Genomic DNA, 24,674 nt, shown 5'->3' with positions numbered 1-24,674 from the left:
TGCCACCGGGCTCCTGCAGCTCTCGGGTGGGCACGGCAGCGTTGGCCTCGCAGCAAAGTCAATAAAGCAAACAGCTTCTGCTGAGCCTGCAGGAATCCTACCACCAGGGAAAAGAATTCACACTTTCTTTTTAGTGTTCTTTACTCATGGAACCATTTGTTTCTTTAGAGACAAAGAGGGAAGGAAGAAACTTATCCATTACACAATCCCCACGATTCACTGCTGTTGCTCTGTATGTGTTGACACAAACCATGCTGGAGAAGGTGAAGAAAGTGTGTTTATTTCTGATTGAAGACTGATTACATCACTATCATGGATAATGCAGTAGAATAATCTTATACTCTTGGGAGAAATCTAGGAATAAATATGAAAAAGTAAAATAGTTTGTTTCCACTGTCCCTGAAGATGATGACTGATGAGTAAGTGATGTATTTACAGGATAGTTATCATACTCTAGACTCTGTGCTGAATAAATATTGTCTTGAAAGGGTAAAAAAATCCATCAAAATATTTTAACTCACCACAAAATAAAAAAAAATCCATGTACTTGTCCAAAGCAAAGGTTAGTTACATGTTAATTATTGAATCCACATAGGATCACTGTCCAAGAAAGCTTCCTCTCCTGCTGACCTGCTCCCCTCCACAGAAGCAGCATTAGTGCTTATCCTCTTCTCCACTGATGAGCCACTATTGGTTCTTCAGGCTGCAAGAGAGAAGAGAAGCCCAGGTCACGCTCCATCCTGGTGTGTTTTCTGAAAGAAAACCACCACAGCAAATTGGAAAAAGTCTCCTTTCTTTAGGTGTTAAATTTGAACTTAAGAGCCTCACAAATCCTGCCCAGCTGGCTCCTCCATGGCCCAGCACAGCTCAGCTGATGAGGAATTCCTCATTGGAATTGGCATTGGCAAGCTCAGGTTTGTGCTTTGAGCAATTAACCCAGTGTTTGGGTTTTACATGAAAATGATTAATCTGCACACCCAGCACCACAACACAGAGCTGTACAGGCTGTTCTGGGGCTTTCAAATTATGATCAAAACAGAAGATATCAGAGATATCTTCATTTTCACTTACATTAAAAGGGAAGGGAGACAAGTCAGATCTATAATGAGGGGAAGTATTACATTCTCTTTCTTCACAGGCAGTGTAATTATTCAGCTGCTCCCTGGAACTGAAACTATGACAAATTAAAATGCCTATCAATTCCATCTACCTTTTGTAACTATTCATATTCTGGAGTTGTTACTGCTCTAAAGGTTCCTTTACCATAACCCCCTCTATACAGCAAAAAGTGCATAGAAATGCTCCTATTTCCAAATGTTACTGTAGAACAAAATCATTTGGCTTGGGTGTGAAGTGCACAACACAACTCATTTACTCTAATTTCCAGAAATTTACAGAAAATCTTCTGTCAGAGAACACCTTCCTGTCTTGGGTTTCTGTGGCTGAGATGACCCCCAAGGTATTAGAAAGTCCTTTTTCTCCCAGCCCCACGACCAAAGAAGCCAAGAATGGTTGGTTCTACTTCTCAAGGTTGTTTATTTTCTCTCATCCATTCCATTCTCTCTCTGCCCTGCTGAGCTCTGCCCAGCAGGTTGGGTTGTGGCACAGCCCCTGCCCTTGGGGTAGTGTTAAATTTTTATACTATGAACTGCCTGGGCTTTATTTACAATAATTTCCCAATCCCATCACCTGTGTTAGACAGTTTGTGTCTGCTCTAAACCAATCTAGAAGGGTCACCATCCCAGCAGGAGGAGGAAGAGAAGGAGAAGGAGAAGGAGAAGGAGAAGGAGAAGGAGAAGGAGAAGGAGAAGGAGAAGGAGAAGGAGAAGGAGAAGGAGAAGGAGAAGGAGAAGGAGAAGGAGAAGGAGAAGGAGAAGGAGAAGGAGAAGGAGAAGGAGAAGGAGGACAGAACACACCCAGATTCCTCCATCTTGCCTCTTGAACCCCCATTCTAAATCCCCCAAATTCTACTTTTTCCCCCTGTGACAAATTCACTGCCATTCTACTCAAACCCCTGTGGTCTGTAGCTCCTCACACAAAGTTGGGAATTGTTTCCATGGCTAAAATCAAAAGCCCAGGTGGTTTTGACTCTGTGCCAAGGTCTCTGAGCCCCCTGCCAGGGTCTGGAGTCCTCCAGGGCAGCCAGAGGAATGTCCTGGGTTCTGACAAGGATGTGCAGAAGGAGCTCAACCTGCTGGCACCAGGGACAGGGCTGGAAGCATCCAGGAGAAACAGAAACACCATTTGGCACTAAATCTGACCCAGGTGGAGCTGGGCCAGGCAGCCCCAGAGCTCCCCTCGTGTTGGCTGTGCCAGACACACAGACCCTGGGACAAGCTTCAGCCACAACAGGCTGTCAGTGTTTGTTCACACCTTCTTAAATAGATGGGAAAAGTGATGTAAATGCAACCATGGGAAAGGGTGACATTTCTCCAGGCATGATATTAACAATATTTTGATTAGCTCTTTCCTGAATAGCCAAGCAGCTTATGTTGATAAATACCCTGCTCCAATTAGACATCTGTGTTCTGAGCCTGAAAATAAAAAAGGAAAGGAAAGAGGAAAGAGCCTGCCCAGGCCCAAGCCTGCTGCCTCTGCTCCTCAGCAGGACATCAGCCATCTGGGCTTCCCCAGGGTGCAACCCAAAGGCAAGGCTGAGAGCTGTGCAGGAAAGGCTGCAGAGCCACTTCCCCTACTGGACATGAGGACTCTTAACCCTCAGAATTCATTCTGACCATTTAATTGGTTTTACCCCAGTGGTGGCTGCAGGATTGGGTCCTCTCCCTGCAAAAATCCTGTAATCAACCAGGAAGCCTGAGTCTGAAAGGGAAACCCTTCCATGTATTAGCATCTATGAAAGTGCAAATGAGTGATTATAAAAGCCTGGATTACATTTGTGAGCTCTAGATGTGGCAGAGAGGTCTGGCTGATCAAAGAGACAAAATGAAGGCGAGAAGACAAAGTTCTTCTTCATGGGAGTGGGAATGGTTATCCCCACACAGTCAGACTGTTAATTACCAGGGCTGGATCTCAGCCCTCCGTGGCTGCCAGCCCAAGAGAGGAGCTCAGCTCTCACTCTGGCACACGTGACAGACCCACAGCTGGCCCAGGGCTGACACCCACCCCAAACCTGAGCCCGGGCTCTCTGCTCTGCCAAAAGCACCTCTGCTCCTTGCACCCACATGCCCACAGGAGGTACCTCACACCCAACCCAGGCTCTCTGGAGCCTCTTCCCTGAAGGCAGCTGCTTTCTCCAGGCCATGGGGATGACCCAGCCTGTTCCCAGCCCCTCTCCAGGAAGGGCTTTTTGCCAAGCCCCAGGATAACATTCTGCACAAGCACTGTTTTGACCCCAGACACTGAATATCCTCTGTGTCCTTTCACAACTATCTGGACTTTAATCCCTGTTGTTTGTTGCCAGTCACTTTGAGCAGTGAATTTTCATCTTCACAGTTTGCATAAAGCAGCCAAGAGAGAGGTTTTGTTTCTGCCAGCCCATGGGGAGCAGTGAGGAGCGAGGCTGGCATGTGCCTCCCTCCCAGCCTCTCAGCAGTAACATTCCCAACTGAGATTCTGCTGCTGTGCCCACAGGAAGGAGCTGCTGGTGCCCCCCATGGCTCAGCCAAAGTGGGCACTGGCCCTGCCTGGCCCCTGCCCAGCACTGCTGCTGCATGGGGGGAGGAGGGAAGACAAGAGGAGAGCAAAACCAACCCCATCTATTTCTGGAGAGCAAGTGAAACAATGCCTCAATCATCTCTACACAGTTCATAAATCCCTAATTAAAGGTTTAGCTCTCCACCCCACTGCAGATGTTCCAGAGTCCATCCACATCCCAACACTTGCTCTGTGCCAGCACGTGCCCACAGCCAGCAGCATCACCCATGGGAGCCTGAGCTGAGCCCTGCACTCCCCACACCTCCCGTGTGGCATTTAACCTTAATTTTCAAATTGGGCTCAAGTACCTGCACCCTGGAGAAAAACCAGGGGCTGGCAGATACATCTGCTTTGTGCATGCACAGCCGGAGGGATAAGGACCAGTATCAGCTCCCTCTTCCTGCATCTTTTATTCAACACCAAAATACTAGCCAAGAAACCTCCAGATTTCTTTCCTAAGCCCCACTCCCCCCCTCTTTTGGTCAAACAAATGCAGTCAGAAGCACTTGGGGTAGCACCTCAAGTTCCTATAAATGGTTCATTTCTCCTGGCCACATCACTCAAGGAAGAGCAGCTCAGCTGCTGGGTACAAGCCTCAAATTGTGCTGCCCATGGAGCCCCAGGACCCCCAGCCCTCAAACTGTGCTGCCCAAGGAGCCCCAGGACCCCCAGCCCTCAAACTGTGCTGCCCATGGAGCCCCAGGACCCCCAGCCCTCAAACTGTGCTGCCCATGGAGCCCCAGGACCCCCAGCCCTCAAACTGTGCTGCCCATGGAGCCCCAGGACCCCCAGCCCTGCACGGGGCAGTGCCAGGCTCCTGGTTACCACAGCTGCCAAGCTCCTGGGGTGTGTGCTGGGTTATTTAAGGCAGCTCTAACTGGGGCTCTCAGCATGCTGCTCTCTGCAGAGCTCTCAGGAGCAGTAATAAATAACCACAATGCAGCTCATGCCTCGTAAAAGTTGTGAACTCCTGAAGCAGCTTTCCAGGAAACTCGTCTGCCTGGTATTTTTTGGGTGGTATCAGCTTCCATTCTGCAGTCACTGTTCCCTGTTTTGCCCTTTGTCCCAGAGCAAAATCCCTGTATGCCTTCAGCCCAGTCCTTCACTAACTGCCCCTTTCTTCAGGTTTGTTTAGTCTTTAACTATATGAAGTAGGACAGCTACAAAAAATGTTTTGTTGCCTTGGCAACTGCAGTCCAGTGGCTTCAGCCTGAGTTAGGAGGCAGAGGACAGCCTTGATATTAAGAAGCAATAATGAGAACAGCAGAAAGCAGGGGGGAACACTGGCTGAGGAGTGAGCAGGGGACAATCCTCACCTGCCCCCAGCACAGAGCACACCTGGGAGTCACAGTGCTGCCACGGGACACCACAGCTCTGGGAACTCAGCCAAGGACCAGCTCTGCATTCCTAAAATCCCTTTCTTTGTATGGAAGAGGCAATTGCTTGGAAAAGCTACTGAGACATAGATGCAGCCCAGAATCTGCTGTTTGTGCTGCCCAGCACATTCCTTTGCTGGACCAGGAGTTCAGAGTTCATCTGGTGTGGAGAATTGGCGAACATCTTCCTGCACATCTCTGTCTCCCATCCATGAGGCTGCCCTGGTTTGAGATAAACTTTATCTGAGAACGGGCTGAGCCTGGGGCATGTGTGTCACCTGTCACTCCTACCACAGTCAAAGCACAAATAACTTCCCAAGGTGTTCATTCACAGCACTAGAAATTAAGATTTCTTAATCTCTGCTAATTGCAGGAGACTGCACAACAGAGCAAGAAGGTGTGGGGATAACCCAGAGGACCAGGCACCCTCTGGTGTGGGGGATTGGTGACACATCTTCCTGCACATCTCTGTCTCCCATCCATAAGGCTGCTCTGGTTTGAGACAAACTTCTTTATCCTTCACAATAATACCAAGAGCAACCACAGCAATAATCATACAGACTTGGAAGGACTGGAAAGGGAAGGATAAATGACAGCTCTGGGCCAGAGCAGCGTGGCACTGATGCTGTCATTCCAGGTTTCCAAGAGAGCTCTCAGCAGTGGGAATTTGTTGCACTGGGTGTGGATCCTGAGCCTGTCCCAGCTGTTCCCACATAACCTGGCTGGGCAGGGATCTCCCAGCAGGGAGCTGTGCTGAAGAGCAGCAGATAGAGGCAGCCAAGGTCACAGATTGCTGTGGCACAGCCCAAAACCACACCTGGCTCACTCACCTGGCCCAGCCCCCTGCTCCACAACACACTGCACTGCCAGGGGTGCTGCATCACTGCATTTGGAAGGCATTCAAATGCTCCCTGAATAAACAGAGTAAGTCTAATATGAATAATACCAGGAACCTGGGAAGGTCTGACATCAGCTGGGGAAGGGCTGGCTCCATCCTTTGCTGGATTAAGCAAAATGAGCCATTAGCAGCCATTGCTAGTTCTGCTCATGCTGCTCCCTTTTCAGAGCACCCTCAAAGCTACCTGAAGCACTTCAGGTACATCCCTTTATATTCCTCTCCTAATCTGGGCAGTTCCAAGTGATTCAGCCCGAAATGGTTCCCAAAGCTCACATATAAGTGCATTAAGAGCAATTAGTTCATTAATCTAGTCTCTGGTATCATGTTTCTCCATCACTTCATTTTAATAATTTGTGGTAATTGACAGAGCAGACTCCCCCCAGTTCTCATAGCTGGGTAATGCATAATTAGTCTAAATCACAGCAAAAACTGTTTCACTGGGAAACACCTAATCCCCTTGGGCTCATGGTGCCTCTTCTGAGGTTTCACACATGAAAGGAGTTGCAAACTCAGGATCATTATCCACAAGTCACTGGGATTCCTGCAAGCCCGTGGGGGTTCAGCCCTGCCTTCCTGCACCTGGAGGTGCCTCTGGTGCAGGAAGGCAGGGTGCTCCTCTGCTGGGGGGGCTGGAGGGCAAAGCACTGTCCCAGAGCATCCCCCCCTGGCAGACAGACAGACAGACTGCAGCCCCCTGGGAGGGAGAGGCCCAGTGACACTCACTTGGTCTGGTGTTTGGAGCCCTTCAGGTGTGCATGGTACTGCTCTATGGAGTTCAGGGTGACGTTGCAGATGTTGCAGGTGTAGCTGCGCTTCAGGCCTGTGAAGAAAAGCAGGTGTTAATTAATTCATTAACCCTTGGCTCCACCTGGGCCACGTGGAGATGCACAGGGGAGGAAAGGCTGCACCACAGGGAAACACCCTAGGCTACAGACTGTTCAAAATGGCTGCTAGGAAATACAACTAAGTGAAAATGACTGAAGAAAGGGGGAGAAATAGAAAAAGAAGCAGTAACCTGTGCTCTAAGCAAACTTCTAGTTAATTAGAAGGTACTTGGACCCCACATTTCATTTCCATTTTCACAGACATTTGTCTTTACAGTGACCCATCTATTGACTTTTCCAGGCCAGGCTACCCAAGCATTAGAGAAACCTAAAGGAGTATTTTTAGAAGTGAGCAGAAGAAAGCCAGGTTCAAAGGCTCATCCCTCCTGAGAGTGTGGTGAACCTCTCCTGTGCCCTCCTCAGGGCATCATCACTGTGCTCACACTAACAAGCACTCCAGGCACCATTTATCCCTCTGGTTTTTGGTAGTGATCATAATTCAGAGCAATTCTCTGGTAGCCCATTCAGCATTAGGAGCTCTCTTTTCCCCAGAGGGACCCACTCTGATTTATCCACCAAAGTGAAGCAGCCAAGCAAAGATGCTGCTCCCCCACAGCCCACACTGGCAGCCTCAAGGCTGGCAGACTGCAGGGGCACCAGGCAGCCCCCCAAAAAGCCAAAGCAGGAGCTCTCTCACCTGCTGGGTTCTCTCTTGGCTGCAGTACAGACAAGGGCTCTGCTTGAAAACACTGGAGGTTCCCAGCAGGGATTGCTGTGCTCCTCAGGAACAGTTCTAATGTTCCTTGTAATAGTCTCTTCTGGCTTTCTACAATGTTATTTCTTTGCCAAAACTGTTAGAACCACTCATTTAGAACAAATAACGTGTGGCATTGTCAAATTTGAGCAGTCCATGCTCACCATAATTAACTGCACAGGTAATAAACACACTGACTCCTCCCCAGCTGGACCTGCCTTTTTGGCTCTCAAAAAATCCCTTGTCTTGCTACACCAATAGCCCCACTCTTCTCAAACACTTCATAATATCTCTCACCCAGGAATTTGGCACAACATGAAAATCATCTTTAAATAATATTCCAAAATCATTCAGATGAGTGCTTGAAAACAACAAGCCAGCAACTGCAGAGGTATTTAAGTAGTTTCTGTATTTCTGTGTCACGACGTGGCACAGAACAAAAATCAATTTGCAAATGTGCATATGGATTTTCTCCTTACAGAATTTATTCTTGATGAAGAAGTGATGATTTTACAGTCATGCCCTTTGTCCTGTTAGCAGCTCCTCTTTCCTTTATTCAACCAACAGGCATCAGGAGCCACATGAATTTCCCAGAATGCAGGAGCAGGAATGGGAAGAGCAGGAATGGGAATGGTGTGTCAGCAGCAGCCTGAGAACTTGGACCCCTCCAGGATCTCCACATCAGAGTGGGACTGGAGAACTAAGAAACAGGTAATTCTTTAATTTAAGGTAATAAGGTTCTGCTGCTCAGCCAATTTAGCAGCACGTTAAGAGCAGCCTCAGTGAATCTTAATTACTGGTGTAGGTGGAAACGCCTTCAGCAAAGCAGCTCCTCACTGGGGATGATGATTTTCTCCCTCAGCATGTCAAGGCTACTCACAGTGATGAACCAGGGGGAACCCTGCTCCCCCTCCCTGTGTTCAGTGCTGTTCCCAGCTCTTCCCACAGGCTGGAACAGGCAGCCCCAGACTGGGCAGATTCCATGAACTGGGATGGAGATGGAGGAAGAAACCAGCCTCAAATGAACAGCAGGATGAGACCACAGGCAACAATCACTTCCAGAATATAAAAATCACCACAATTTGACCTCACTGAAGCTCATCAAAGCTGCTACTTGGCTGAAACTGGTTTCATAAACTCCCCAAGCAGTGCTCTGGGGCTGAGCTCAGCCCTGCAATCCATAAGGGGGTCCCACCCTGAGCAGTCCATTCTGGCAGCTGCTGGGCTCTGGCTGTGTTCACATCCCCCTCTGCATCCTCAAGACACATCAGCACTGCCTCCCCTGCAGCGTGACATGCATTCATGTAAAATTGAATGTCCTCCTATCCCCATTAAATAAAATATTAACAAGTCGAGTTATTAATGTCATCCTGCATAAAATGAATTAAAACCCATTCCAGGGGAGCTCTTGTTAAACTGCTTCTTACTAACCACAAGTGACAGCACAGAATGAGAAGTATTTATAAGGCATACAAAGAAATTATGAGCTGGGATGGAAAAGGAGACCCAGCTCATTGCCTGATGCTGGTGCATCTGCAGCACCCCCAATTTACCTGAGAATACAAGGGCTCCAAGTGGCATCCTGTCTGTGCCCTTGTCCATCTGTCCTGCAGAGGCTGCTGTGCTTTTAGGGATTTATTTTAGGGATTCAGAGCACCTGTTGCAGGGTTTGGCTGCGGGGTTTTTTAGGGATTCAGATTTATTTTAGGGATTCAGAGCACCTGTTGCAGGATTTGGCTGGCCCCAGCACCTTACAAACCTTACAAACTACCCTCCTAACCTTTCAAACCAGCTGCCACTGCAGAGCCCGCCTGCCTGGGAGAGGGAACAGGAGAGCTGGGCCATGGGGGACACCAGCCATGAACTACAACTGGTGAGATGTGACTTGACTTGAAACTTGACATTCCTCCTGTACCTGGGACAGGCTGGGGAGGGTGAGAGCTGTCAGATGGAGCCCAGGGCTGCCTCCAACTGAGCCATGGCCACTCTGAGCTGCTGAGCAGGCACAAATTGTCAGAGCAGAGCCTGGAATCTGGAACTTGGTACCCACCAGGTTTTGTCTTCCTGTGACAAAAGGTGCAGGGGAGGCAGCTCTGCAGGAAGAAAACTCCCAATTCCTTCCTCTTTCCAGCAGGAGCAGCAGGGGTTCCAGGTCAGCCACACAGCAGGGTGAGCCTCACAGAACTGCTCTGAGGGTGGGCTGGACCCTGCACCCCATCCAGCCAAGGAGAAGGGATCTCTGTGCCCTGTGCTGCAGCTTTAACTCAACACAGACTGCAGAAACAATGCTCATTTCTCCTTTTTTTCCCCCTCTCCTCATTCTTATTTCTGAGAAGAAAATAAGACTTCAAAAAATTGCAGGATGAGCACTTAGTGAGAAGAATCAATGTTTTTGTTTCCTATAAATATCAATTGTCCAAAAATACATCTCTATTCTTATTTCTCCAAATATACATTCATATTTATCAATAAATATTTTATTACAGCCATTATCAAAACATCAAAGGCTGCTGAAATGTTGTACTTCAACTGACACTGCCTATTCCAGGCTCACACAATGCATCAAATGTTCATCTCCCACACTAGTCAAAATAGAATTAATATTTAAGCTGTGATGGGAGAAGCCACCGGGGATGCAGAGGAAGGAGATGACTTTGCAATCCAGGGAAAACTGAGGCAGCAAAGACAGTGAGGAGCAGGGAGAGGATGGGGATGGTGTCCCCAGCACGTGTCCTGCTGCCACTGTTGCCCTGTAGGCAGACATGATGTCACCTGGCAAGGTGAGGCTGGGGATCATTGTGTGGTGACTGCAGAGACTGCTTTCCACACATGTCAAGATCTGCTCTGATCTTGCAGCTAAATGCAGCCAGGAGAGCATCTCTGGATGGATACAGACAGATGTTCACAACCTGGTTAGAAAAACTGAAGGGTTTCCCCTCCTTGGCTGCCTGTGCACCTGGCTGGTGCTGTGGAGCACGGGGCACTGCAGGCTGAGCCCCTGGAGCAGCTCCCTGAAGTGCCCAACCAGGGGGCCACCCCTGTTCCCCTGCACCAGGCACACACACAGCCTGGACACAGCTCTGCTGTCCCCTCTCCTGTCATCCACAGCCACTGGCAGGACCACACTGGATCCAGTGCAAACCCCAGCCATGCCCAGCACCACTGTGGAGGTAAAAACCTGCAGCTGATGAGGCTGTGAAGGTCTCCAATTTCAACTCTCCCAGGAGCTAAATGAATAAAACACTTCCATTTGATTTATTTACAGTTAATGACATCCTCAGCCACTCCTGAGCTTGGCACAGCTCAAAGTACTGAGCACTTCCATGTTATTGTCCCAGGTTTTATTCCCAGATATTTCCAGCAGCGGGCAGTGACTCAGCCAACATGAATCATTGATGGCACTGTGAGTCACACTAGGTAGCACAGGAGGATCAAGATAACCATTACAAGGTTTATGGGAGACCAAGAAACCCACAATATACTGTACAGTCATTAGAACCTAAAGAAAAATTATTTCATTTAGCAAGGAGGAAGACCCAGGTGTATCAAAATGTTATTGCAAAGCCAAAGCTCTCACACATGGCTCTGAATCAACCTTGTCCTTCTTCCTCAGCTGCCTGAGTCAGTCCCTGTGTGCACAGGGGACTGTGACCCAGACCAAAGGCTCGTGCCTCTCCTGTGCCTACAGCCCAGAGTTAAGCAGGGACTTGTCAAGATTCAGACCTGGACTGAATCAAACTGCACCTCTCCATCACTCTGTGCCTCTCCTGTGCCTACAGCCCAGAGTTAAGCAGGGACTTGTCAAGATTCAGACCTGAACTGAATCAAACTGCTCCTCTCCATCACTCTGTGCCTCTCCTGTGCCTACAGCCCAGAGTTAAGCAGGGACTTGTCAAGATTCAGACCTGAACTGAATCAAACTGCTCCTCTCCATCACTCTGTGCCTCTCCTGTGCCTACAGCCCAGAGTTGAGGGACTTGTCAAGATTCAGACCTGAACTGAATCAAACTGCACCTCTCCATCACTCTGTGCCTCTCCTGTGCCTACAGCCCGGAGTTAAGCAGGGACTTGTCAAGATTCAGACCTGGACTGAATCAAACTGCACCTCTTCATCACCAGCTCAGGAGGGCTCAGGGATGCTGGGATGGGGGGCAGCTGCTGGGATCACTGGCCTGGCTGTGCTCTGCTCTGCTTGAGGGTGGCTGCCTTTCTAGAAAACATGACAGTGACAGTGCCTCACCTCGCAGCTCCCCCAGGTCCAGGGTCTTCCCCAGCTGCTCCAGGAGGTCGGCCCTGGCCGCGTTCTTCTTGTGCTTTTTGCCCTCGTAGTGCTGCTGTGCCATCAGGGGGTTGTTGAACCAGGCTGTGCAGAGCTGGCAGTACCTGTCCGAGTCGCGGCGCTGCGGCGGCGGCGGCACGGCCGCGGCGCTCTCCGTGTGCGCCGGCTTCAGCGGGCCCAGAGCAGCCTCTGCAAAAGGCAACGGGCACACGTCAGCTCTGCTGGGCTCCTGAGGAGTGCCAGAGCCTGGGCAGATCCCACAGCAGACACAGGGAATAGTTAGCTGCAGTTACAGGGTCCCAGTGGATATTTTGGATGGTGCTGTGCTCCAGGTTTCAAGGCAAGATGTATTTATCACCATCTGTATGGCAGCTGTCTTTGTCAAGTGGGCAGTTCTCCTTATCTCTCTCTGAGTGATCACAATCACTCCTCCCTCGGGGCACACCTGCTGATAAGAGGCCATTGAATGTCCCTGCATGGCTGATAAGAACTGCAGCATCCCACTGGGAGATGTGAGCCCAGGGGGAGGAGCCAAGCATTCCTACCCGGATAGAATCTGGAGATCCTGGAACACCAGCACGGCTTCTGCACTGGATTCCCAGAGGAGCAGCAGCTGCCTCTGGCCCTGGATCTCCAGAGGCAGAGTGCACCCTTCTCCAGGATCCCTGCTCCAGCAGAACCAGCCCTGGCACTGCAGGAGGGCTGAGCCACAATTCCAGTGGCACTGCTGCCAGCCCCTGACCCACAGGGTGTCAGGCTGTGCTCTGCCTCTGCCAGGGGTGGTTTAGTTCACTGCAGTGTTCACTTTATCCTTTTATTTTCTTCCCTAATAAAGAACTATTATTCCTGCTCCCATATTTTTTGTTGCATGAGAACCCCTTAATTAAAAAATTGTAGCAATTTGGAGGGGGGGGTTAATTTTCTCCATTTCAGGGGAGGCTCCTGCCTTCCTTAGCAGGCACCTGGCTTTCCAAACCAAGACAGGCTGCTTGGAAAGCTACCATTTCTCATTAAAAAAAGCATCATGAAAGGACAGCCCAGGACTGTTCCTCAGATTTCTGTGTTTCACTAACTGGGAAGGAGGATGCTCTCAGTGCAATTACACATCTTATCACTGTTCTGACTAAATTTGCTAAACTTATCCTGCTTGAATTGCTACTCCCAGGAAAAATCATCAGTGGAGAACAAATACACCATGCAGAGCCATCTCCTTCTCAGGATAGAGAGACATATTTATCATTATCTCAGGATTCTTATTTTTCAATTTACTTGGTCTCAGAAAGAATGGGAAAGCCACAGTCATTGCAAACTGTCACAGAGGGAAAAAAATTACTCAACAGTCAGTCCCATCCTTCAAAGACCTTCACATTGTGAATTGTCAGGTACCAGCAACACACAACCTTAATTTAATTCTGTTTTCCTTCAGATTCATCAAAAGCCCATCCAGGAACACAAAGATGACCCCCAAATCATGCCAAAGAAAAGTGAGTGATTACTCTTTATATAATGGAATGCACTTTGTTCAACAGAGTTTCCCAACTTTGTACAATACAAGCCACAAACCCATGGAAAAAAAGAGTTTGAAGTAAAATGAAGTTCAGGTAACACTGGGATACAAAAATATACAATGACTAGCACTTAATTATCACACTTCATTCAAAAATTCCCTTTCATGTGGCTTTCCTTTTCCTTTCTTTTCCAGATGAAATGTCTGCTCTTTAAATAATTAACAACCTGCTCTCTCCATGGTACTGGAATAGGCACATTTGGTGGCTGTCTTTGATCAGGAGATGATCCAGCTGAGCCCTGATGAGCACACAGGGCACCAAATGCCAAACCCACCTCAGTGTCTGACACCAGGAACAGCAACACAGGGATATATTTAGACATATAATTATGCCTGGAGCCTACTGTGATTGACTCCTTGGCTTGAGAAAGTTAATATTGTTATAAATCTTCTGCTGACCTGCTCAGTAAGGGACACCTTCAAGGAAATTCTATCTTACATATAACATTACTTACAACCTTATCAATTTCCAGGGGTTTATAACCTTCTATTGTTTTTGATGATGATTGCCAAGGTATCAGAGTTTCAGCAGTGATGATGCTGCCTCTGAAGAGCTGCTCCAGGCAGGGCCAGGTAGGGTCTGGCTGGATTTTGCTCCTAAAAAAAAGTCTTTTCTATGGTTCCAGCAGGAGAGACACGGCCCAGCCCCTCCAAGGTGCATGCAGCAGAACTGCCAGGGTGAGCAAAGAGCAAAGCCAGCGGTCAGCACAGTCATTAGGAAGAAAATTAGGGGATTGCAGTATTACCTGCTCAGCCTGGGATTACACAGACTTTGCACCTGCTTGACTCATGAGAAGCAAGCACGGCTGGCTTCTTGCAGATGTTCCTGCAGGAAGGGGTCCATGCCCAGAGCCCAGTGATGCCACAGGGACTTGGACAGCCCTGGTGAGGCCAGGGGATGCAGCCCTCTGCAGCAGGGCTGAGTCCAGGGAACCAGACTGAGCTGCAGAGAACTTTGGAGCATTATAAACAACCAGCAATTTCAGCAGCCCTGGAGCTCTGTGACAGACCTGACTTGCTGCTCCACAAGCCCCAGGCTATAAAGTTAAATCTATCCAATCTTTTGGCCAGCTCTCTCCTTGTTTCTCTGCATGCTGCTGCCAGAGGGGGACCAGGCAGACTGAAGCTCACGGAGCTGGTGATGTCCACAGGAGTTACATCTCCTGCTCACTAAGGAAACCTGACAGAAGCATCTCTGCCTCCAGCCCCTGGCTGTGCCTTTGAGCCCCTCTCCCTGAGGCTGGTGGCTTCTGCTCCCCCAAACTCCATGCAGGAGGGAACTGGCACTCCTGCTGCAGGGGATGGCACCCCAGCCCTGCTCCCAGCCCACATCCACAGCTGGCTCCCATGGGACCATGGGCTACAGCTCCACAGCAGAGACCCTGCCTCACATGGGAGCTGCACGGGCAAGGATTTCCTCTTAGCTCTCACACTACAAATATTTTCTTTAAAGTCACATTCCTCAGGTCCTACTGACAACCCCCACCAGTCCTAAGGTGTGCTGAGCCCAGGCTGGCAATTAATGAAAGCATCCCAAGTCTACCAAATTCTCCCAAAGAGAAACAGATGAAAGTTGACTTCTCCACAAATGTGAATTTATCATTTTGATATGCTCTACATAACTGCTGCAGAACAGCAAATGCCATCATTCCCTGAGCAGCGACATGAAAATTAATAATAAACACTCACGAAACGTCAAAAGTTAAAAATGTTTCTCCATCTAAAACACAAACATAAAAGCTGCGAGTTTGACTATTTCAAGTATTTCAAAATGCTAAATAGCTCATGACAGTCTGCCTTACGTTCCCTTTCGCTGTGGGAGGGAAGTGAGAAAGTCTTACTTTGCTGCAAGAGGCAAAATACAAAGTTAGAAACACTTTAGCACTCCGGCAATGAACTAATGTTTGACTTCTTTCTCACATCCAAAGCTTTTTATTCCAAGCTGGATTTAAATGGTACCCAACTTCTTCCCTTGGCACACTTCAGAAACTCAGCATGAGGACAAGAAACTAAGTGAGCCACAACAAGGAGGCACTGGGAAACTCAGGTTTTTTCCAGAAGAAATCCCAGAAATCCAGGACTAAGAATCCAGGCACTGCTGGACAGATCCTAGCACCCAAATCAAAAAGCCATTTGCTCAGTCCCTTTTGATGTCCCAAAGTCTCTACCCTCCGTAATTTACGAAAAGTTGGATAGTTTTGGAATGGAGAAGAGTTCCCTTTTATCTCCACATCTGACCCTTTTTAATATCTTCCATGTCATTCAAGTTCTCCTCTCAAAATGGCCTTGATTTAAAGCCTACTGAGAACAATGGAATTCCACTTAAAATGTGTGCCTGTGTCTTGATTATCACAAAGTGACTTTCCAAGAGGCAGCTGAAAAGAATAGACAGGGCCACCACCACTTTCCTGGAATGATGCCTGCAGGTCCTCACACTTGGGTTGATGAAGGACAGCAGCTCTTCCCCACAATCCTCTGGTTTATAATTCGTGGTGATGATGGGATGTAAACTGACAGGGGATGCTGGAAATGACTGGAGGAATTCCTCTGCAAGAGTGCTGACATGAAGCCTCTGAGGGCTACAGCCTTGCGCAGCAGAGAACAGGAAAGATCACAACTCTTTGGCTGTCAGGATGAGACATGGTTTTTGTGAGAAACCCAACTGTTGGGCCACTTCTTCTCCTGAAAGCACCAGCAGAGAACAGGACATCTGTGCTCCATCTGGATGGTAACTGTGAAGGAGAACGTGGATCTCCGTGAGGGGTCTAAGAATAGATGTGATTTTCTTTGGGATTGATGAGACAGAAACCCCAGAATATCCAGCAGCAGAATCTCCTCCCCAGGAGCATCCAGCACGCTCAGGGCTGTGCCTGGCTGGCTCTCAGGACTCATGAGCAGTGGAGTCTCTGCTCTGAGAGTGCCAGCCACAGAGGACTGGGACAAAAATCCAGTGGAAATTGCTGGGTAGGACGCCCAGAAAAATGCTCTGTCCAAAGGGCATATTTCTGAGAACTCCTGGAGAGCAAGGAGGTGCTTGTTAATGTATTCCTGAGCTCAGCTTCATCTTCCAGATCAAGTGTCTGTAAGAGCTGAGGAGTCCTTGAGCTGCTCCTTCCCAGTGATTAGGATGGCTGGAGAGCCCATTACCCCAGAGCACGCAGCATGGCTCCCTCAGAGCCTTGTCAGGCTGATCTAGATGATTAAAAAGTGAGACAAAAGCCACAATGCAAGGCTGCAGCTCTTAGCAAGCCCTGCCTTGGCCAGGCCCTGCAGCTGAAGGGTGAATCCAAGTTGTCAGCATAACACAGAGATCAGCACTGCTGTGAACATCAGCTCACCTGGAGCTCCCTGGGAGTGCCAGGGCTTGGGGAAGGTCCTTTGGTGCCAGGGGAGGAGCTGCTGGCAGGCTGCACTCCAGGAATGGGCTCAACAAGCCCTGCCACACAAACACCAAGCCTGAGTCCGTACCAGCTGTGTGCCAGCTGTGTGCCAGCCCACATGAGCCAGGTGAGGATGACCATGACAGCTCAGTGAGAGCCTTCCTCCTGGCTGACCCAGGGGTGCTTCCCCAGGCTGCCATGGCTTTACCTTCTCCTCCACAGGACACCCTGGTGCCCCAGCACGGCCAGTTAAACCAAGCCTAGCACAAAGAGCCTAACCTAAACCACCACCTAACACAATTCCCCACATTCCTCAGGCAAAGGGGTCAACAGCTCCCAAGCCCACCCTGGCAAAGGACAAATCACACTCTCTGCATCAGCATCTACAGTCTGTGAAGTTAAAAAGGCAACAAAACCACACAGACAGAGTGTCAATCCCGTTATCTAGTCACATCTAGGATTTATGTGCCAGTGCACACAGCTCCATTTGTATCTTGTGCTGAAGGAAGTGCCACTGGCAGCAATTCTGGGTCACATCTGTCTGCAGGACCTCAGCCCAGCAATTCTTCCTGGAGAAAGGTGAGTGCTTTGTTCAAGCATTTTCTGCTCCCACAACCACAGAGGAATTTTTTTTTTCACAGATTATTAGTGGTTTTCAGGGACTTTATGGTTAAGCAAACAATAAGATGGTTAAATTGTCCAATTTCAACATTTGACTTTTTAAATGTGAGAGTTAATAGGCTGCATTACTAGAATCACTGTGGAGGAAAGCACAAAACCCATCTGGGCAAAAACCAAGACGCAATCAATCCAAGGGTTTTTAAAGCCTGTGGTAAGAGCAGAAGATGCTCTGTACTGTACAGTAACACCAAAGATTTATTAAACATATTAGCTGAGCTGATAATTAAACTGCTGATAATTAAAGCCAGGCTTGGCTATCTGCACCCAGTGGAGACACTGTCCTCCACTGAGAAAACACTTTGGAACTGTGGAGCTGGAGATAGGGCTCTGGCACCAGGGCCAGTCCCAGCTGATAAACCCTAATCTACATAAACAAAGCAGCCAGTAATGAGCATCAGGAGTTTTTAAAGGTTGTTATGACAGCAATAGAAATGAATAGCTGCTTCTGCCAGCCCAGCTTTCCACACTGTTCCCATTTTCTGCCTGCACACACTGAGCCAGCCCCTTGGCCAAGCCCCCACACCCCTCTGCACCTACCTGTGGTCTTCAGTGCTGGTTGCTCCCCTAGCAACAGTTTTAACCTTTTGGCATGGATTTTCCCTTGGTAATGCGATTCTGCCACCACTGCTGAGGTAAAGGACATGTTACATAGTGTGCAGCATTTGTTCTTATCCACTGAGTCACCATCACTGCCCTGCGTGGAGACAAAAGCACAGACAAAACAAAGAGGTGTGTAAGCACAGCCAAGGAGAGAAGAGGCAAGGGGAGGGAGGAATCTACCCAACAATCTAGGTTGTCATGCCAAGGCCAAAGGGTTTCCCTTCCTCATCTCTCCCAGCCTTGCTCCTGCCTCGTCCCAGCTGTGTCCAGCTTGGGGACACGTCCAGCTCCCCAGCACCTCCACTCTGGTGTGCACTGGGAGCTCAGCCTGTCCCTGTGTCCCTCAGCCTGTCCCTGTGTCCCTCAGCCTGTCCCTCAACCCATCCATGTGTCCCTCACCCTGTCCCTGTGTCCCTCACTCTGTCCCTGTGTCCCTCACCCTGTCCCTGTGTCCCTCAGCCTGTCCCTCAGCCTGTCCCTGTGTCCCTCACCCTGTCCCCCAGCCTGTCCCTGTGTCCCTCACCCTGTCCCTCAGCCCATCCCTGTGTCCCTCAGCCCATCCCTGTGTCCCTCAGCCTGTCCCTGTGTCCCTCAGCCTGTCCCTGTGTCCCTCAGCCTGTCCCTCAGCCTGTCCCTGTGTCCCACATGGCCGTGGAGCTCCTGGCACACCCCAAGCCTCCCTTCCCTCAGCCTCTGCTCCTCCTCTCTGGCTCAGGGAGTCACACAGACCCAGAGCTTTCCCTGCCATCCAACACTGGTGCTTCCTCCTGATGCACTTTTTGAAGAGACCCCAAAACATCTGGGGGGACACAGCTGGGGGGCACAACCCACTCTGCAGGGGAGAGAAAGAAATGAACTGTCTGAAACCTCTCAGGTCCCTCCAGCAGGACCCAATACCAGCCTTAGGTGAACCCAACACAGAGTGGACACCTGACCCATCACTGAAGGTCATTTTTCCCCCTCCCAAAATATCCACTTTTAGAAAACGACCGATTTTCATCACTTTTTTGTTGTTGATAACTGTAAATCAAATCTTAGGGAGGAATCTCAAGAGGTGATTAGTACTGTTCTGAGTGTAATTTGCACTTCTTTTAAATAGCTTTCTCTCAAGATATTTTATGCCTTCAAAGGGAAATCACTTGAAAGTTAAGAGCAGAGTAGAAAATTTCCAGTATCTATTGATCATCAGTGGCAACACATAAAGAGCCTCCAACAGAGCTCGTTTGAAAAGCTGATACACTTCAGTGTTAATGCACCAGGGTCTCTTCCTCTGCCAGGGCTGCTCTTCAGTGACATTTCTTCCTTTTCAACCTACTTTCTCAGCTAGACTGCAATTAAAAATAAAAAATTAAAGCCCCCTCCAAGAGCCCTCCAATACCTCATGCAGAGCTCGGGGTCCCATTTACACTGACCCACAGCTGGCTGTGCAGCTCATCTGGGTTCACCCAGGTCTCTGGGCCAGCACCTCCATGTGTGGCAGGAGAGGGGTGTCCCCAAACCCTTGGTGGGCCCCTCTGCTCCCCAGCAGAGGTTTTATTTTTAGAGCAGTTTTATACACCAACACCAGGTATTTGGGCTCTGCTGTGTTAAGAATTTCCCCAGGTCTGGATCATCCCTCAGCAGCATCCCTGCCCTTCCCTCCTCCACCAACCAAAGCCCTGCACAGAGCCAGAGGTGCTCCAGGTGATCCAGCCCTGAAGGGTAATTATGCCTTCTCATTTGTCAGGGGCTGTTTTACCTGAAACCCAAGAGGGCAGGGGAAGCTGATCCAGGTGTCTTTTGTCACCTGCTGAATGACACGGTGACAGGGCTGTGCAGGTGCTGCAAGCACACAGCTCCACAAGGGGCAACTGGCTGCTCCCTGGGGGTGTTCTGCACCACAGTCCACTCCTGTGGCTTTCACATTCCATGAAAAATCCCTTCACCCAGGATTTTTCTCCTGGGAAGCTGAGAAGCCTCAGAGAAAAAGGAAAACTATTCTTATCTCATTTGCTTCTGTGTTTTGCTCATCTAGAATGTGTTTGGAGATTGTTTTTGTTGGTTTTTTATTTTGTTGTTTTTACTCTTTGGCCAATCAGTGCCAAGCTGTGTCAGGACTCTGGAAATAGTCATGAGTTTTCATTATCAGCTTTTTAGCATTGTGTAAGTATCCTCTCTGTATTCTTTAATATAATACACTATCATAAAGTAATAAATCAGCCTTCTGAGAACATGGAGTCAGATTCATCATTCCTCCCTGCCACGGGGTCCCTGCAAATACAAAACACTCCCAGGGCTGAAACAGTGAGCAGGCACTGACAGCTCTGGTCTGTAAATCCAGCAGCAGCTCCTTAACCCCCTGCTTCCAGACCCAGCCTAGGGATATTTCTACATTCTGCTTCTGCAGCTTCCTCCAGCCCATCCCACCTCCCAAACCTTCACTACAATGCAGCACAGAAGCCACTGGCTTCATCCAAACTGAAGCACAACAGAACACATCAGTGGATGTTGGGGAAGATGGAACAGGAAAGCCTTATCAATATGATTGCCTGGCAAAAGATGTAGAGAGTATGGAAACTGTGAGTGAGATGGAAATGAAAGCAGCTCTGAGATCCCTCAGTCACTGCACAGCTGGCAAACCATGGTGTGGCTGGCTGAAGGCAATCCCCTTGGGATGGAGCAGCACCCTCTGCTTGCAGGCAGCTCCAAGGGGCAGAGCAGACCCTGCTGGCCTGGCAGGAGGGCCCAGAGAGGAGATTTTAGGGTTTAAAATGGAACACAGCGTGGTGATGGAATGGTTCTTACAGGCTGTGTGTAAATGCTGTAGGATTTGTATCTTGCACTGGATTGGTCAGTGAGAATCAGAATATTCAACACAGAAGAAGATTTATGGGATTGGAATGGGAACTTCGTTTTTTTCCCCTCTCACTTTCAGGCTCCTCTTTCAGGCCTGCTCTGAGCTGTGTTTGGCAGCTCCCAGCAGGTCCCTGTCCCCAGGCCCTTTCCAATAAACCATAAATTCCACGACCTGGCTCCAGAGATCTCTCATCTCCATCCATCCTGACCATCCTACCCCTGTCGCTCCTACCCCTGGAGCAGCATCCATCTCCCAGCACTGACATCCCCACTCTTCCCCCACTCCAGGCTCATTTACAGAGCTGCTTTTTGTAATATTAGAAACTTCAGTCTCATATATCCAAGAGAATTAACCTCAGTTATTTGGCTGCCTGTTAACAAGCTGCTAAAAGGCATAATCCTCACACAGGTCTTTCCTTAAGCAATCCACAGGAAAAGAAAGGATTTTCATTCCACAGATACAAATCTGCTGTCTTCATTCCCCAAGTTTTACTAAGAAGAAAAGATTATAGAAACCCTAGAACACAGCAGTATAAAACACAGCATTAAAGTGCTGCAGAGTAACTTGGAAATTTGAATTTTTGGTGCAAGAAGGTGCTGCTGTAAAGAGCTGCTTTCTATGCTGCTCCATAGGAAATTCAGGCCATTTCTGTTCTGGAGCCTGCAAAAAGCAAGTACCAGTTCATGGAAGGTCAACACATGAGGGTTTCCCCCTCCTCCACATCAAATCAAACCAATAATGAAGAGCACAACCATTTAGTAATCCATGGGAAGACCACCTCTATAAAGCTTCTACTTCTCACTCCAAAGGGCTAAGGGGTGTTTTGGAATTGCAGTTTTTTTGCAGTCCTCAAACAGCAGCCACCCCCTCCCTTGGCCTCACAGAAAGGTCAGGAAGCAAATTCTGTTTCCAATCCCATTGCACTGAGTATCCACAGCTGCAGCCACCTCACCCTCCTGCTGCCACCTGGCAGAAGGACAAGGTGTTAGTTCTGTGGTCAGCAGAACACAAACCCAATGGCACTCAGCCATGGAACAGTTTGGATGAAAAAAAAAGGCTAATATTCCCTTTTTAGCTGCAGCCACTTCTACACAAATTTAATTGGTTTCCATGGATTGTTTCTAATGCTCATTAAAGTCGCTGTGCCATGGCCTGAGTGACACTGCCAGGATTGGGCACTGCACTGCATGTGCACATGGCAGGGATGCCATTGTGCAGCATTAGAGACATCCTAAATAGTCCTGCTCTCTCTAAATGCAAAGCCTTGTATAATATCTGATCAGCAACAGGCCTACTCTGAGCTGGAAACGTTGGCAGATTTTCCCTGCTATATTTTTACAACAGAAATAATTTTAGCATTTAGGTCTGGCCTAGCCTAGCGTTCACCTAGAACATGAGGACACGTTAATCCACCCCCACTAGGGCTGCCCTTGGGAAAAGCATCAGCAAACACAGAATTACATTCCTTCTCCACACTGCCTTTCACAAAAGCAGAGGGAAATAAGTCAAAGTTGAACTCTTTGAGGTCTGATTGGTTTTCTGCCCTCCACATCCCATGCTGAGGTGCCCATGTAGTTTGGGGCTCCTTGTCAGATGTAATCAAACCCCTCAGAGGACCCTGTATGCACCTGTCCATTGTAGTGCCCACACTGTCATTAATAACTCAATAAAATCACTGCAAGGTCCTGCTGTGGAGGGGCAGATTGCATCTGCAACTGTGTGCAACAAAAGTTCACTGGTGCTTCAATTTTCTGTGTGCAACAGAAAAGTTCAGTAGGGTTTCAATTACTTCGTAAATGAGATTTCAGATTCCTTGGGCAAAACTTGTGTGCTTCTCCCTTTAATTACAGGATATCACAGTGAATATCAACAGCACTCAGCCCCAGTCACACTGAACTGGTGTGGGAACCTCTCTGCAGCTCTCAGAACGTGGGAAGAAGTCAAATGAATAATTCCCCATGAAGCCATCTCTTAACAATTCAGCCTCCTTCTATCTATTGCCTGACAATGGCTCTGAGCTCCAATTCCTCACCTTCCTGTGTTTATCAGAACACAGCTGAGGAAGCCAATGGCCAATCCTTACCTTGCAGACTGAGAGCAAAGGTGAGGGAGGAGCCTTTGGATAAAGCACATCAGCTCCCAGCAGAAGGAGTCCCCAGAGCCCTGGGGAGGTGGCACTGCTCTTGCTCCCCTCCAGGGGTTTTCAGCCCTGACACTGCAGTGGCACCACTGGCATCCCCTCATCTCCTGCTAGCATGGCACTGCATGGCAGGTGTACCTACAGGTGTACCTACAGGTGTACCTACAGGTGTACCTACAGGTGTACCTCCACACCCACCACTGCTCCCAGACACTCTCCACGTGTGAATCCTCCTGTCTGCCCAGTGACCCTCATCCTTGACAGGGCTGTCACATGCTGGAAGTTGGGTGAGGGGTCTGCAGTGACCCCAGTGCTGCTCCAGTGCCAGCAGCACCCCAGAGCGGCTGTCACCCCACCAGCCTCCCACAGGCATTGCCCCTGTCACCTGCCCAGCTGCTCACCAGCAGCCTCAGCCTGGTCTGGAAGAAATGGAGCAAGCCCTGAGTGTTTGCCATCAGCACATTTTTTCCTATGAAAGAACACTGAAATAACTAAAACCACAATTACTGCTGCTGATGTGCATAATAATTCTTGTGTAGTTTATTGAAAATCCTTCCCAGTTACTTTGCATTTCAGCTAATCTAAATGTTACCTCTGGGCACCTGATCAGCTGTGGCTGTAAGAGAGAATGTTGTAGGTCAGAGTCAATGATGCAAAAGCAGGTGGATGAACAGGGGCTGGGACTGTACCCACATTTTCTGAGCGCAGCTTTTTGGCCGGGCAGCCTCCATCCACGGGGTGAAGCATGTAGTACAGGCGGACTTTGCTGGCATGCTTCCGACTCTGGAATGCAAAAAAAACCAAAACTGAAGTTACAAGGAGCAAGAGGCACTGCTGCTGTGCTCACTACACCAACCCACAGTCAGATTTCCCATCCCCCTGGAGGAGAAAAGGCAGAGGGATCCAGGTGAGGAGCACTTGCACTTCTCAGAATTGTCACAGAGCTCTGCACCCAGCTGAAATGAGCTGTGGGATGGAACCTGCCTTTAGCAGAAGAAATGGCCCATCCTGGCCCCTCTCCAGGACACAGAGGGAGCAGCCAGCCAGGGAAGGACAGCATTTGCCACCAGACCATTTCCATGGGGGGCAGACTGAAAAGTGGGGGTAACTGAGCTTCAGCCAGAGACACAGCAGCACCCTGCACACACACACACACACCAAACCCACAGCTCCTACACCTCCAGAGTGATAAAACATTAGAGGAGCAAAAAATCTCCCACGAGGGAGACACGAGCAGGTTTCACAGCTGGAGCTCAGAGGCAGGTGAGGGTCAGAAGAGACAGGAGCTCCCCTGGTGACCCCAGCAGCAGCAGCCAAAGCAAATCCTTGGGACTGGCAAGACTTAAAGGAAGATTTTAAAGCTTCTACAGCAGGAGCACAGACATAAGGCTTCAAAACCCTGACTTACATCAGGTCTTGTCTTCCACCAGATGCAGGGGGGGAAAGCCTGCAGCCACAAAATAACTGCACCCAGCATATGGGCAGCAGACACATGGGGAGCTGTTAGCATGTAAATGTTTCCTTTGAATCACCCTTTCCAACTGCCCCAGAGAACAACAGCACCGTAATGTTATAATTCCACATCACAGAGCTGCAATTGAAAAATATTAAATTAGCATTAGCATGTTCTGGAACATTCTTTTTCCTGTGGTATAAACTTGGAGCTAAATTTGCAGGGAGCTATA

At 49.0% G+C, this 24,674-nt stretch overlaps 1 protein-coding gene across 3 annotated transcripts in view; it reads right to left on the bottom strand.

Moving 5' to 3' along the window:
• Positions 1-255: 255 nt before the first annotated feature.
• The window catches only part of ZMAT4 (zinc finger matrin-type 4), a 50,453-nt gene continuing 26,034 nt past the window's right edge, over positions 256-24,674 (bottom strand). The window contains exons 2-7 of one of the 3 annotated variants that reach the window (XM_030233790.2): positions 24,398-24,580; positions 23,683-23,772; positions 17,951-18,107; positions 11,747-11,974; positions 6,652-6,748; positions 256-703 (exon numbers count right to left, since the gene is read on the bottom strand). In XM_030233790.2, coding sequence (XP_030089650.2) covers positions 688-703; positions 6,652-6,748; positions 11,747-11,974; positions 17,951-18,107; positions 23,683-23,772; positions 24,398-24,499 — 690 coding nt within the window. In that variant the 5' untranslated portion in view covers positions 24,500-24,580 and the 3' untranslated portion in view covers positions 256-687. The remainder of the gene's footprint in view (positions 704-6,651; positions 6,749-11,746; positions 11,975-17,950; positions 18,108-23,682; positions 23,773-24,397; positions 24,581-24,674) is intronic. The other 2 variants (XM_050982944.1, XM_050982945.1) reach the window with 2 other exon arrangements.

Source organism: Serinus canaria, chromosome 22 (genome assembly GCF_022539315.1).
Source record: "Serinus canaria isolate serCan28SL12 chromosome 22, serCan2020, whole genome shotgun sequence".
In the NCBI taxonomy this organism is placed as follows: Eukaryota; Metazoa; Chordata; class Aves; order Passeriformes; family Fringillidae; genus Serinus; species Serinus canaria.
This window is presented reverse-complemented; position numbering and strand designations above follow the sequence as displayed.